Source organism: Aptenodytes patagonicus, chromosome 6 (assembly GCF_965638725.1).
Source record: "Aptenodytes patagonicus chromosome 6, bAptPat1.pri.cur, whole genome shotgun sequence".
Lineage (NCBI taxonomy): Eukaryota > Metazoa > Chordata > Aves > Sphenisciformes > Spheniscidae > Aptenodytes > Aptenodytes patagonicus.
This window is the reverse complement of record NC_134954.1, coordinates 65,352,925-65,367,554: the sequence shown is the minus strand read 5'-3', so window position 1 is coordinate 65,367,554 and position 14,630 is coordinate 65,352,925. Positions and strand designations below refer to the sequence as shown.

General features: G+C 43.3%; 1 protein-coding gene across 1 annotated transcript in view; it reads left to right on the top strand.

Annotated features, from left to right (window-relative positions):
- Positions 1 to 14,295, top strand: part of ESYT3 (extended synaptotagmin 3) — a 34,231-nt gene extending 19,936 nt beyond the window's left edge. Inside the window, exons 9-23 of the mRNA XM_076343030.1 lie at positions 311 to 484; positions 1,016 to 1,098; positions 1,545 to 1,593; positions 2,243 to 2,332; positions 3,203 to 3,265; positions 3,362 to 3,430; positions 4,698 to 4,763; positions 6,164 to 6,250; positions 7,093 to 7,242; positions 7,778 to 8,220; positions 9,401 to 9,490; positions 10,064 to 10,195; positions 11,756 to 11,861; positions 12,486 to 12,535; positions 13,456 to 14,295. Coding sequence (XP_076199145.1) covers positions 311 to 484; positions 1,016 to 1,098; positions 1,545 to 1,593; positions 2,243 to 2,332; positions 3,203 to 3,265; positions 3,362 to 3,430; positions 4,698 to 4,763; positions 6,164 to 6,250; positions 7,093 to 7,242; positions 7,778 to 8,220; positions 9,401 to 9,490; positions 10,064 to 10,195; positions 11,756 to 11,861; positions 12,486 to 12,535; positions 13,456 to 13,492 — 1,689 coding nt within the window. The 3' untranslated portion in view covers positions 13,493 to 14,295. The remainder of the gene's footprint in view (positions 1 to 310; positions 485 to 1,015; positions 1,099 to 1,544; positions 1,594 to 2,242; positions 2,333 to 3,202; positions 3,266 to 3,361; positions 3,431 to 4,697; positions 4,764 to 6,163; positions 6,251 to 7,092; positions 7,243 to 7,777; positions 8,221 to 9,400; positions 9,491 to 10,063; positions 10,196 to 11,755; positions 11,862 to 12,485; positions 12,536 to 13,455) is intronic.
- The last annotated feature ends 335 nt before the right edge of the window (positions 14,296 to 14,630 follow it).

The window sequence follows — 14,630 nt, the reverse complement described above, 5'->3', positions numbered from 1 at the left end:
TGATTTGACTGTGGCTGTAATCCTGTGTGCATACATATGTTTCTGATTTAAAAATGAAGAATATTTCCTACCCAATGATCTAGACTGGACTGTGTATCTCTTTAAGGCTTTTTTTTCCTCTAGGTAATTGGTAGAAAAAGTGTTTTAATACAGCTGTCATTGGAAATATACTGCATCGAAATACATGTCTTTGCAAAACTGTCATGGTGACTACCCTTGCTGCCTGAAATAACTAGTTTTAGGAGGTAGCATATTATAATTATCCAAAGATCACATTTTCATGACGAATTTTGTATCTTATTTTATTCAGGGAGTAATAAGGGTTCATCTACTAGAAGCTGAAAACCTCGTCCAGAAAGACAGTTTCCTCGGTGCAATCAGGGGGAAGTCTGACCCGTATGCTCTTCTTCGTGTTGGCACGGTGCAGTATCGAAGCAAGACAGTTTCCCGAGATCTTAATCCCATTTGGAATGAGACATTTGAGGTACTGAATCTTTTGATCTTTCCATCTGTAGGATGCACAGCCGTTTACATCCCTGTGCTTGGAGGACCTTCTCTTAGCTGACTGCGCTGGAGCAGGTGGACTTCCGTGTTACTTGGTTGAGGCATTTCTGTCCCTTAAACAAGTTAAAATTTACATTGCAGACTTGAAATGTCATTCAGGTTGATCTGATTTACATATGTGGGTTTTTGGAGGAGGTGCAAAGCACTGCTTTAAATATCAATCAGTGCTGCAGTCTGTGCAGCTGTAGTCTGCTCTAGCATTGATTATTCTCTGCTTATTAGGGATACCAGTTTGAGGGGTTTAGCTTTTAGTTCAAAAACAAGCAAACTGGTTTTGAAATATTTTCACCTATAATCACTTGTATTTGTTACGCAATTAGCTGCGAAACAGCAGGGAACGTCCTTAATGTGTTATACAGCTGTGAAGTGTCATGTTCTTGTCCACAGCCTGAGCCTATATGAACCTATGTGAATGCTTTTTATTTTTAATCAATACCTCTTTCTCCTCCAGTTTGTTGTTCATGAAGTGCCTGGTCAGGACTTAGAAGTGGACTTGTACGATGAAGATCCAGATAAAGATGACTTTATGGGCAGGTAAATTAGCATGACCCTTGCTCGGGGTCCAGTAACCTCTGCAACGGGACACCCAGGTTATTCATACCAGAAATTTAATACTGAAGGAAGTGATTCCCTTTGTCGAGATATTGATACCAAGTTATTAGTTCCTAGTGCAAATAACTTTGAACAAGATAGAGAATGGTCCTAGACTCCTGCAGGGAATCCTAGGAAGCCATTAGAAGTGATAGTTACTACACGACTTGAGACTTACTTCAAATTTATTTTAGTTTTGGAAGTATTTCAAGGGGGAGACTTCAGAAGTGTAAGTGCGTTCCAGCGCACACGCACACAGGTAATGCGGAGTTCTTGTTCTTTGGAACAGATTTGAGTGTGGGCTTTTTTGGTGGTGGTTTCTTCTCCCCCTAACAGCAGTATGCTGTATGCGTAAATATACACTAAAATGTTTGCTTTTTGTCTTTCAGCTTGCTTATAAGCCTAGTTGATGTAATGAGTGACAGAACTGTTGATGAGGTAAAGACCACAGCTTATTTCTAAATGTGGTTGGTGGTGTATGCTTACATGTACTCATTTGTGCTCTCCCTCTGCTACTACATTGTTTCTGTGTGCTTAAAGCTTCCTTGCACACTTGCACTGTGGTATTTTCACAAAAAGAAAATACCTTCGTTCAGAAAACTTAAAGTAGCCATTACAATAATCTTTTAATCAAGCTGGCAACCTCAAACAGCCCTGAGGTTGCACTGAGCCAGCAGTAGGGTATCTTGTGTTGATATCTCGTGTCCTGTATGTACAAAATGTTTTGCACAAGGCTACAGATAAAATTTGGTGAAGCAGTCTGATTGCTGAGGGAAGAAATGATCCGATCTTACTGTGGTTCATCCTGCAACCCAGCACTCTGCAAACAATGCAAGGGTGCCTGTCTTGTGCTGCTGCTGGTTGGAAATATCCATGTGCTTTGCATGTATATGGGTATCTTATTTTCATTTTTTCTGGCTCGTGTTTCTAAGTAGATGGACATGCTACAATCTTAAGTGTCAAAAATGCAAGCTAAGGCGCTCAAAGCACAATTCATATCGTCTATTGTACATAAGTCTCAGACTGCAACATATAAAAATTATTCTGCCTCATAGTACTCAAGTTACTCTTTGTTGTCTCCATTTAGTGGTTTCCCTTAAGTAAGACAACAAGCGGACACTTGCATTTAAAACTGGAGTGGCTTTCACTAGTAAATGACCAAGAAAAGCTACATGAGGTGAGTATATTTGCTTAAAGGATTCAGATACTCTGATCCCTGTCCAGTGATCAACAAAGGAGTGTGTAAAATTAGGAACCCCAGGGAAACTCATGGGAGTTTATTTTTGTCTGACAAAGTTTTGATGTGATTTTTCCCCCCCTGCCCCTGCTGAAGAGGAAGAGCGTTTGCTTGCCCCAGGTCCCTTGGTAATTCAGGAGTAACTCAAATCTGGCAGCTCTTTTTGCTTGAATTAGCAAAGCTCTGTGTGACTCACTGCAAAGTGGCTTCTCACAGTTCCCTCCTTTGATAATTTTTCCCTTCTCTCTTCATCTAGGGTCTGTGTAGGACCCCTGTCTATAACCTGTACTAGTCATAGACAAATACCCAGCACTGGTGTGTGGTAGAGCCATGGTTCCAAATGGTGTCTTACTTGTCCAACAGAATTACTTGGATAAAGCCCATCTCCCAAGGATGCTGTTGCTTCATAGTCAAGCAAAAGCATTTGAGTTCCCCTGAAGTGAATAAAATTTGTTTCCAGGCTTGGAAACAAATCCTGACACTGGATTACTGATCTTGATGTATGTGGTTGAGCGTGTTTTTAGGTGTCTTGCTGCACTGGGGAATCCAACCAGTTCTGCACTAGAGAGATTGAAGAGCATTAAGGCCAGTGAATTGAAAAGACTTACACCTCTTCTTACTGGTCTGCTTAAAACTGTCGTGCTGTATTGGCTTGTGCTCCTCTAAATTGCAAGTTTCAGGAGAAAAGTGAAGAGCTGCTTAGCTTTCAGAAACTGTCCTTTGAATTTGTGTTGTGCTTTGCGTTGTCCTTGATGGGTCATCATGCCTACCTTGTGTTTTGTTTTGTTTTATCTTTCCTGGCCTTCACAGGATAAGAAGGGTCTGTATACAGCTATTCTGATAGTCTACTTGGACAGCGCCTTCAACCTTCCAGTAAGTACAAACCACATGCAGGCAGCCTTCACTCCTAACTTTTTTTTTTTAAAGCCCACAAATTAATTGTTTTTAAATACTTTCTTACTAATTCAGAAAAACCACTTTGAGTATTCGAATGGTGAATGTGGAGCAAAGAAGATCAAAAATAACAAGTACCTCAAGGTAAGATTTATATTCTTCTCCCATGCTTGCAAAACAACATTCTGGATTATGCGGTATCGTAGCAACTGAAACTAGCTGCGCTTAAAAAGAAATAATCTCTCCACCATCAGAATCTAAGTGACCAGGGGTTCAAAATAGTGATTGAAAGCCCACCCCCACCCCAGTGAAAGTCTAAGAGGTCCAAGGGGGAATGCAGCACAGAAATATTTGATCATGCGTGGGGTTGTCTTTATTTTTATTTTGTACTTTGGACAGAGAGCCTCCAGACATCAGACCAAGTCATGTTATCCTTTCTGCTGCTGCAGGCGTTCTTTCCATGCTGAGCTGCTCCAGCTTGACCTCCCACATTGGGATGGGAGGAATATGCTTGTTTGTGGTAACCTTCCTGTCCATTGGAGACCTGACCACCAGATTCCTTCCCCCTCAGTTTTAGAGGGATTCAGAAGCCACTCTGGCATTCATGCCTCCTCTCTCTTTGCTTCTGTTTACTTTTCCTCCCCCAAATACTGCATTTTGCTACTGCGATGTAAATGGTGGGTATAGGGAAGAATGTCTTTCTCCCTTTTTTCTTGAACAAGCTACACACAACCACAGCTTTGAGCAATGGATAGAGCTTCCCATTCTCTCAGAGTAGCTCCCCTCTTAAATGCAGTCTTTACAATTTAGACGAGTTACCAGCACTGTAATACACATCACATTAGATAATCCTTAATTCTGGACTTCGTTGTATCCACTTTGTATACAATGTTGTGCCAAGACCAGATCCTCAGCCTTTATTTCTATAGCATTAGTGCAGAGAAGCACAGTACGAGAGGTTCAGTATTACTGCTTCTGGAAAGGAATTGTTACTTGATGCCGAAGACTCGCTTCTAGCTGCTTTACAGCAAGTCCTGAGCCTTGGAAACCAGTTCTGAGAGTCCTGTTTCATTCAGGAATGATGAAGACTTCCCACTGAGCCTTCAACTCTTTTCTCTGTTTCCTCCCAGCTTCTGACAAATTTTTAACTGCTCACCTATTGAAACCTAAATATATAAAACTTTGGCTTAAATGTGTACTCTTGATTGTAGAGGGTAAGACTGCTGTGTTATGGCTGGAATCTTTCCTGTGTACTGCACTCTTCAGACATCTTGTGTCTGAAAACTATTGTCAGGTTTCCAGCAACTTATTTCAAGTAAGAGTAGTGACTTGATATTGCTTCCTGTAAACTATAAATGTCTCGTCTCTTTTTTTTTCTGCTTTCTTTTTTTTTCCTTGTATTAATTAACAGAAGATGGAACGAGAACCTTCCTCCTTTGTCCTGCTCACAGTAGGAAACAAGACTCAGAAAAGCAAGGTGAGGCTGTTTGACTCTTCTGCTTTTCTTGAATCCTTTCTGTTTTATGGGTGACTATCTCCAAGTAGCCCCTTGGGGGTACCCCTAGGAAGGGTAGGACTAGTGAAGCTGATGTGAAGAGCTGTAGTTATGGTGATAGCTGCGGAGGCTGGGAGGTGGGAGTCAACCAGCGTGTGGAAGCACTGTCACTGAGTTTTGCTTGATTAGTGGGTGTCTGATCAGCTGCTGTACAGATGTATGTTTTTGTGCTCATGGCCACGAGGTCATATTGGTCAAGACACTCTAGTTCTACGAGGGTTGAAGAGGAAAAAATGATAGGTCTCCAATCTGGCTCATGCTTTTTCAGGGCAGAGTGTCATTTGCATCAAACTGGCATTTGTTCCCTCATCAGAGCCTCCTGGCTCCTGTGTTTCACAGTTTTACTGATTTTTTTTTTTTACCTGGACAAGATGTATCCAGATCTCCTCCACTTCGCTTTTGGTTCCTTTTTCATTATTTAATACTTACTTTTGCCTGATGAGTATGAGCAACAGCAGAGTTCTGCCCTCCCAGTAGCTGCCGTGTTATTGCCCCGTAGCTGGATGCGGATGAGGGCAGCCCTATGTTCTTTTGGACACCCAACAAATAGGAATGAACCCTGTTTGCTACACAGGAGCATACGGGACTGGCACCTATTTTCCTTTGTTTCTTCCACCTGCTCCATCCAGAAATTGGGTTCTGCTTGCATTTTTACCTTTTTTGGCTTTCCCTTTTCCTCACCACATCACCTGCCTCTCCCAAGCTAGGACAGACTTCCAGCTTTCCCCTGCTCCTTTCCCCTTGCTGCCAGCACTTGTGGCCTGGCAGAAGCAACTGGTTTACAGAGCAGCCTCAACCACAGCCCCCGCAGGTGCTTTCCATGCTCTTTCATCCTTGAAGTGGGTGGCACTGAAGCTGTGCCCTCCTACTCTTCCCACGAGCTCTATGCCCCCTCAGACTGCCCCTCTAGCTTTCCTACCGTTCCCCACCAGCTTGCTGCAGCTTTGGGAGCTGGCTCTGGGTGCCTGCAGGCTGGAAGCAGTGCTCTGGCTCCCTGGGTGGAGAGGTGGGAGGGAGGGAGAGGTGCCTCGCTGCAGGTGAGGCAGGCTGCTGGTCCAGGCAGCACTGGTTGGGGCCAACTGCAGCTCACCAGACTTGTTCTTCGGCATTTCCACGCCCCACAGAACTTGTTCTGGTTTTGCCAGAGACGTTGCTTCTGCATGCTTCTGACCTGGAAATTTCACTCTCTCCATACAGCTGGGGTGTAGCATCACCGAATAAAACAAGAGGGTCACCGTGACCCTCTCTGGTGATTGGTGTCATGGTATTCTTTGCTGCTTACAGAATGAGCTAACATATATGCCACAATCTTCTTCTTGCAGACCTGCAATTTCAGCAAAGATCCCACGTGGGGCCAGGCTTTCACCTTCTTTGTCCACAGTGCTCATTCCCAGTCACTCCATGTTGAGGTGAGAGAAAAGCCTTTCCTTTGAAGACCAAGTGCATATCCGTAGGAAGACACCTCTTTTATGGTGGATGTGATCTCAGTGCTCGTTGTTTCTGTGTGCTTGTACTGAGGTCCTCCTACTTAAAAGGTGGAAGAAGCACCTGTTGTTGCACAGGCAATTCTCTGGTAGATGATGCTGGTATCTACCTTTTCTCTAGGATCATGTAACGCATAATATCTTAGTTCAAAACATGGGACATTTCTGGCTGCAAAGCGGAAAGGAGGTTTTATACAGGTCTGTGTGTAGTAAAGCCATGAATATTTTGCTGTCAGAAATCGCAGCCTTCATAATTCTCAACCAGAGTCCTATCTCTTCACCTTGGTATTTTGGCTCGTTAAGAAATCCTGTATCTCAGTAGCATACATTGCAGTCACAGCCAGTTCTATGGCTGTTCACTTGGCTAGAGAAGTGGATTTGAACTTAGAAGGTGTATTGAGGTTAAATAGGCTAAACAAACTTACCTAAAAAGCTTGTAAAGGTTTAGACCAGTTGTCATCCCAGCTGCCTGGGACATTTTCCCCAGAGCAAGTAAGGAAGGTCAAGTAAATCCCAGGGCCTAGTTTTTCTGCTAAGGCAGTTCCTTCTTTGCATAGTTAGAGATGGGATTTTTACTCCAAACATACTAATTTGTTACACTCCTGAAATATTGGCATCACCCATTTGGAAGTAACCATAGTTGATAGTATGTCCTGAAGTAAATAAGCTGATTTTGGTCTCTGTCTGAAATACCTTCTTACTTTGCTGTTCCCAGTGGTATGCTTTCCAGTTTGCCATCTAATAAAAACTTTGCCCCCCCCCCCCAGATAAAAGACAAGGATCGGGATAGTGCCCTGGGAACTTCAGTGGTGTGTCTCTCCCACTTACTTAAGGACCCAAGCATGACCCTGGATCAGAGATTTCATCTGGATCATTCCAGTTCAGACAGCTTCATTAAGATGAAACTTGTGTTGCGGGTAAGTTGTTCTTTGCCATATTCACTCGGCTTCCCCAGCAGAAGCATCCAATTCTAACCAGGCAAAAGAGATGAAAGGTGGGTGTGGAGAAATGCAGCTTCGCTTCACAGATGAGTAGAAAGTAGAAGTGTAACAAGGTCTTTAAGTGCACTTAAAAGTGAGTGGTGGAGCTGAGAGGTATCCCTGAGGCTTCCTAAAACTTAGTGCAGTGCCATTGCTGGAAACCCTCTTGTGACAATAGAGTTGGACTGGGAAAATCTAAGCTGGGGAAATCAAAGCTGCTAAACAGTAAGAGACCGATGCTTAGGAATTGTTTTCTCATCGTGCTCTGGATCAGTGTTTAGACATTGTTAAATACATACAGAGTAGGACAAGGGAGGAGAACATCACAGCTAATGCCATAGGCCTCTCTCATCTCTAATGGCAGATTCCTGCTGTTAGAGTTTTGTGGCAAAATTTCATCCTAGGTGATAATGCTGGCATTAACCCCCGTGCTTTGGGAGCAGCACTCATTTCTCTCCCTGGTGATTTTTAGGCCTTGAATGTTGAAGAACCCGATCCACAAAGGGTCAAGGCTGGTGTCAATGCCTCAAAGCAAGGTCCTGTGCGTGTCGTGGAGAAGGGTGGAAACCAGCAAAAGTTTGTCTCCCCACCAAAACCAGAAGTCTCAAAGGTACCTCCTGTGAGCAAAGACTCTGCAGCACTTGAATCCCTGCTGAAAAAGGACAGCAGAGAAGACCTGGACACAAATGACAATTCAGCAGCACCTGTACCAAGTGAAACTGTTGCTGGCCTTAATGAGGCAGAGCGTGAGCAAAATCCAGAGCATCACCCATCATCAGCGTTGCATACCAGAGCAGCGGTAGTGCCCACGTTGCCAGTCGTACAGGAACTGAGGCTTGCACCCAGTGTTGCTTCGCTGGGTTCTCTGCCTTCTTCTTGCTTTGAATTAAGTAGCAGCAATCTGGACCTTCATAAGTAGGTGTTCTTCCAGCTGAATTGTTCTTCTTTTGGGAAGGTTTAGGTTTTACAGATCGCTGTTGCCTACAGTTGAATTCAAGACTGCTAAGTCATTTGGAGTCTTGGGTCTCAAATCACCTTACGAAGAATTGACCTAAGTATTCCAGTCAACAGCAAAGTAAATTACAGGGTCACTATCACATCAGGTGTAAAGTGAAAGCATTTCCTTCTCTGGCTCTCCTAAGAGGTGCTGCATGTGTTGGCTTTATGTTGTTTAAGAGCCTCTCACAGAATATCCTGGCTCCCATAACACTCATGATTTTAGCAACAGGATATTGGAAATCTGAATATCCCACTTCTGTAAAAACATAAACTCTTGATAAGCATATCTGGCTGCTTAAAATTTTGGACGCTGTGTTTTATCCAACAAATTGTAAGACTCTCATAATGCTGTGAACAAAGTTTGTGTGGATAAGTGTGCTTGTGCTTCCCACAAGTGCTAAGTGTGAGGCTGCAGGTAGTCTGCTCCGTCGAGGAGGACGAAGAGCCGGATCTGTCTCTCCTGGGGCGCAGAATGGAGCTAGTAGAATCCTTAATGAACTGAAGTAGCAAAGAAGGTCCATCTCAATTAAGAGAGCAGTTATCAATCTGAACATCAAACCCAGCTCCAGCTGTTCAATCTAGTACTTCCGGACTGGCAAATTCTCTAGCTCTGAACAGGGCCTCACTTAGAACCATTTTAAAGCCATTTTAAAGCAACGTTTTGGATTTGAAACCACTTTAATAACATGCAGAATAAGATATAAAAAAAGGTCCCATTTTGCATATACAGATATCCTTGAAGGGGCTGTGTAACATGCCAACCTGTACTTAGCTGCTCCATCTACAGCAGGCCAGTTAGGTGCTTTTTTGGCCACTTATGCTGTGGGACTGAAATCAGGTACCTGTACAGAAGGCCGGCTAGGCAGCGCTGGCACTAACAGGAGTGTTGTTTCTGTGGAGCCTCTGTGGTCCAACTGCTTTCTAGATAGCAAACCTTAGGATGCCAGAAAGAAGAATAGTGCCCTGACCGCTGGTTTTAGTTGAAAATGCATCACCAACTTCTGAAGCTCGTGTCCTGTTTCGTGCTGCTAGGTCTGTGCGTGTGGTCTGTTAAATAGCTGTGTTTAAAAGCTTTGACTGTGCAACTGTCTTACAGCGGGACTGAAATGCCTCTGGGAGAGATTCAGCTCACAGTGCGGTATGCCTCCGTAAGGCAGAGTCTCGTCGTGCTGGTGAATGGCTGCAGGTAATGCTTAGGTTTGCTTGCATCTCTCTGTAAAGGAAAGGGGAAGAGCTCTCTGAGCTTGTGTTGTTCATCAAAGCTGGAGCAGAACCACGTGCAGCGCAAACTGCCCAGCTGAGATGCCTTAGCCTTGGCTGGCTTCGATCTATGCAGCCTCACTAAGCCCAGGCAGGTGGAAACCGTCAGCTCTGGTCCATGCCAGTAGCAGGTCTGTGAGAGTGGCCAGTGAGCAGTGCTCGCTGCAGTAGAGAGACTTTAACTTTCATCCACCCAAAACTTCCTTGGAACAGTGTGGACAACAGGTGCATGTCTTGGCATGTCACGATAGGCATCATGACAAGGATTGACAGCTATGACTGAATGTGTAAATGTTAATTTAGGAACCCCAATAAGTGGCCACACACTCAGTAGTGAAAATTTTGTTTAACTTCACATCCTTAAAGTTGGATTTGCTTATGTTCCGACGCCCAAGATGAATGTTTTTGGCCCATGAACCAATGAAGGGTTGGTCTGATTGTAAGAGACACACACAGTGGGAGAACCTGCCTTGCTTGTCAACACTATTTCTTTTAACAGAAACTTAGTACCCTCTTCCAATCGTGGAGTAGATCCGTATGTTCGTATATACCTGCTTCCAGATAGAAGATGGGCAAGCAGGAAGAAGACTTCCGTTAAGAAAAAGACTCTGAACCCCCAATACGATGAGAAGTAAGAAAATGTTAATTATGATTGCTGCTGAAATAGTTACGATCTCTGTATAACGAAAGGGCTTACATAAGGTATGCTCCTGTTGCGCTGAAGGATTGTCTCGTGAACATTTGCAGGTCTTCTGAAAAATTGGCACTTGAACTGTGGTTTGCAAGTACTTAGGGCTGGCCTTGCTCTGCCCATGGTGTTGTCTGTCACGCTGTAGGAGGGCACACCTTCTTCCCACCCCCTTCCCTGATCCTGGCAGAGGCAGGCTGCACTTGCTTCTTTGCGCACAGACATTCCCCTACCCATGTTTAACTCCCCATCGTTGCAGAGGCAATCTTTCCATTTGGGTACCTCACAAAGCCTACTTCTCTGTTCATACTTCTTTGCCCGATGCTTATTCCGACATCTTTCCAAAAGTCAAAGGCAGAAATACAAAGCCTTTTGAGACTGGACTGTTCTTTGGACAGACGGATGGATGTTGCCATTGAGACCTGGTGGGAGCAGGGTAAAATGCTCCCACCTCTTTGCTGACAGTTGGCACATCCGCAGCTTTGCCGCTGAAATGGAATGTGTTTTGTATAAAACCAAACACAGTAATGCTTCAAAAAATCAAAAGGTTGTAATGCTTTTTTTTTTTTTTTTTAAAGTAATGCTTCAAAATCAAAGACATAGAGCTCTTTTGTGAGGTGGTTTTAATCCCATATTTAGAGGAAGGTACACGCATATGAAAATATGTGAATTATAGGTGATCTTGGGTAACTCAGTTTTTTCCTATGTTGGGTCATTTCTGTATATGTCAGTATAGGTCAGAAATGGAGAAAAGATTTTAAAATATTTCATCTTAACATCAGAACACCAGAGCTGTGGATTTTGCTTCTGCCTGTTCTCATGTAAGGCCACTGCTTTAGTGCCAGCACAGCTGTTAGGAACAGCATGTCTTTTTCCTCGCCCTCAGTATTGACGTGTCCTGTACATCCTCAATTAAGTATAATCGGCTGAGCAATGCTTAGCTCCAAAACACATTACCTGTTTTACAACTCTGACTTGAGGAAGAGCTATTCAGGTGGGCAGAACTGAAGTGATTTAGCGTGGACAAAACTCACTCGACATTAGATGATGTGTGCCAGAGGCGTGAGTCAGAGCCATTAAGAATTTAATTGCCACAGGTTTCAACCTTTGTCTCCCCTTCATGTGGTATAAGCCTACTTTGTAAACTTGGGGGGTTGGCTCAGCTATTTCCTCTGAGTAATAAAAGTTGCATGGAAAACATGCTGCTCTTCCATGAAGGGGGAAAATGATGGGACATAGCATTCATCATGGATGCATGCTTTCCTCCTTCCCCCTGGCACAGTGAACAGTCTGAAGAACAGTGTTGTCGTCTTTCACGCAGCCCTGAAGAGATCTCTTACAATGTGAATAAAAGCTACCTACAGGCTTGCCTTTTCTGTGTCTTCCTTCTCTGTTAAAGTTCTGGCCACTGATGCTGTATTCCGCCACTGCGTTCTGGCCGCTGATGCTTATGGGATTTTAATTTTTGACTTAAGTTTCTCCTTTCAAAACTTTACTTTGTAGGTTTGAATTCTTTGAATCTTTGGAAGACGTCAAGAAAAGGACACTGGACATTGCAGTGAAAAACAGCAGGCCATTCATTTCACAGGAAAGGAAGGAGCTGGGGAAAGTAAGTTTAAAGAAGTTACACTACTGGTTTAATAGAGCTGAGCAGCGAGCGATTCCTGTAATCCCCAGGTGCGGTTCTACTTAGTAAGTGTCAGTAATAGGACTAGCAATCTGGAAACAACTTTTTCTGCCAGATTTTCATCTGAAATCAGGCTGTATCCATGTGGAAGCTTGCGTGGTCTCATATGATTCCTGTGCCGTGCTGCTTCATTTCAGAAGGGCGCTCCTGAAATAAAAATGTTTCCTGGGATCCGCTGCTGCCCGTTTGGGGAATGGCTCCAACGGTGCAAACACGAAGCTGAGAAAGACGTGTGATTAAAACCCAGAATTTGCCAACGGTGCTTTAAGCTTTCTGTGAACAGCTTTGGTTCTGTGAAAAGTAAACCGGAATCACTTCTTCAGTGATAGATAAATTTCTGAGTAGTGCTGCTAAGAAACTGAGCGGCAGCGCTGGGGCTGGGTAATGCCTGCGTCCTGGGGAACGCAGGAAGCTTGTTTTCCCTTGAGCCTGAGCTGCAGCCCTAGAACTTGAAAGTGGGTCTGACTGGGGAGGAGTGAGTGCCAGCTTAGCTAATCGATTTGTACGCTGGACAACATACAAAGAAACAAAATTTGCTTTTTAAAGGTGCGGATTGACTTGTCACGGGAGGACTTAATAAAAGGTTTTGCACAGTGGTAAGTTTTCCTCCCCATACTTCCAAACCCCGCTCGTTGCTTTGCTGGGAGTTTGCATGGCTGCTGTCGGAGTGCTGGTAAATGGGCTGTGTATTTTGGTGAGCAAGAAGAATATTTGACCTGCAAATGCAGGACTAACTCGAACCAATCTGGTCATTTTATCTAAGTTGTATGTTAATCCAGTTGCTAGTGCAATACCTGCCCTGTGAAACAGTTTTAATAAGAGGCCTGTATGTCAATTATAGTCTTCAGCATATTTTAAGTTACCATAAAAGCCACTGGGATGCATAAGTAAAAGAATTATGTTTATTAAAGTAACCTTGCAACAAATTTTAACTCTGATAAAGATCTTAACTAATACTCTGATCAGCAATATATATATATAAAAACTTTAATTACAAAGCATTTATAGAAACTATTATAATAAGCCACTTGCAGTTTTGCTTGTATGTTCATTGTGGTTCAGACTTAAACCTTAAGCATTGGTCTGAGGCAAAGATTAAGAACTAGGGCGGGGGGGGGTTTCTTCCCCTTCTACATCTGTAGTTGACGACAGTAGTTCTTCCTTCTTTCTCCTTCAATGGAGCCCAAGGAATGCAGCGTGGGTAGTCTGGGAGCTTGCCATCCACGCAGGCAGTGAGCCAATGCTGGCCAGTGGGATAGGAAAACCGGGTTCCCCTGGCCCAGCTTGCGTCTGTGTCTCATGTAAGGATACGGCAATTACGGGAGTAGGAGAAAAATGACGCATCCCATAAGTTCCTGGTAGAGAGCTGAAGTTTGAGGCCATCTCTGAAGCCTCCTTTGCCATGCTGCCTGTGAAGCACAAGCGATAAAGCAGCCCAAGTTCTCTCTGTTGTGCCAGTTAAAACTTGAAAGAAAGTCTTAAACTACTATAATTACTTACTGTGTCTGTCTTGCAGGTATGAGTTGACAAGGAGCAGACGCAAGAAAAATTGATTTCTTCTCCTGTACAGAAGTTACTAATTTTTCAACTTTATATGAATGTACATATCTCCTGTAATTAATGTGTTTTGAACAGCCACTGCAAACTTGAAGCAGTCTCCAGCTCAGGACATGTAAATGTAATGATCCTACTTAGACTAGTTCTCACTGAAGGAAAACAAACAAACAAAAAAACCACATTGGGAATAGTTTGTCCCTAGATAGTCAGTCAGTCCTTTATTTTTGCTGTTTCTGAATACTCTCTTAAGGAAGTGTCGTACCTGGAGATATTTTAGACTGTCAGCTAAGCGTCATTACTTTGCTTGGCAGTCTCATTTCCCCAGGATCCTATTCATGTTTTAACACGAAAGCAGTGTCGTTTTAAAAGAATAAATTTTTAAACAGCATTCTCCAGCTGTAGGGCTACAGAACCTGTTGAAAGAAACTGTTTAGGACTAATAGCAGCTGTTTTCTGAGTTGATATTCTGCTGTTCAAAAGTATCTTAGATTGTGGCTGCAGGTGTGTATATAATGAGCTTCCAAAAGCAGGGAGGTCAGTTTACCAAGATGTCATTAAGGTTTTAGTTTGTGACGCCTTAACATGTTTTGTTCTTTGTTACAGTACATTTCAAAATCTTGTAAACCTTGATAGTCAAGCATTCTGTCTGAGGAACAGCAGAGTTTTGTAAACTAAGCTTTATTAATATCGGAGCAAAATATACCAAAATATTTTTGGAAGCTTGGTGTACTTGTTTCTGTACAATAAACTTCTAACTGTCTTGCATAAGAAACTTGATCTATGCCTTTCTAAAACTGCCTTTCAAAATACGACCATGGTAACTTCAAGGCACAAGCCCATAAACCACCATCTGAAGCAAGTTTCAAATATTTTTGGCCTAGATTACATTAATGAAGTCTGCCTCAGTCCATAACCAGAAAGAATACTCTTCACTCTGTCACCGAATAACAATTTGCTCGCATCCTGAACTTACCTGAAAGTGTAAACAACAGTTTAAAATAGGCTCTCCAGAAAACCAAGACAGGCAAATGATGAAAGTGCTATGGCTAAGGCAGTTAGAGCACCTTTACCTCATACTTACCGTGTCAGCAACACTGACAATCCTTAGTGGTTGCAGTGTGTCTGGCTTTGTGC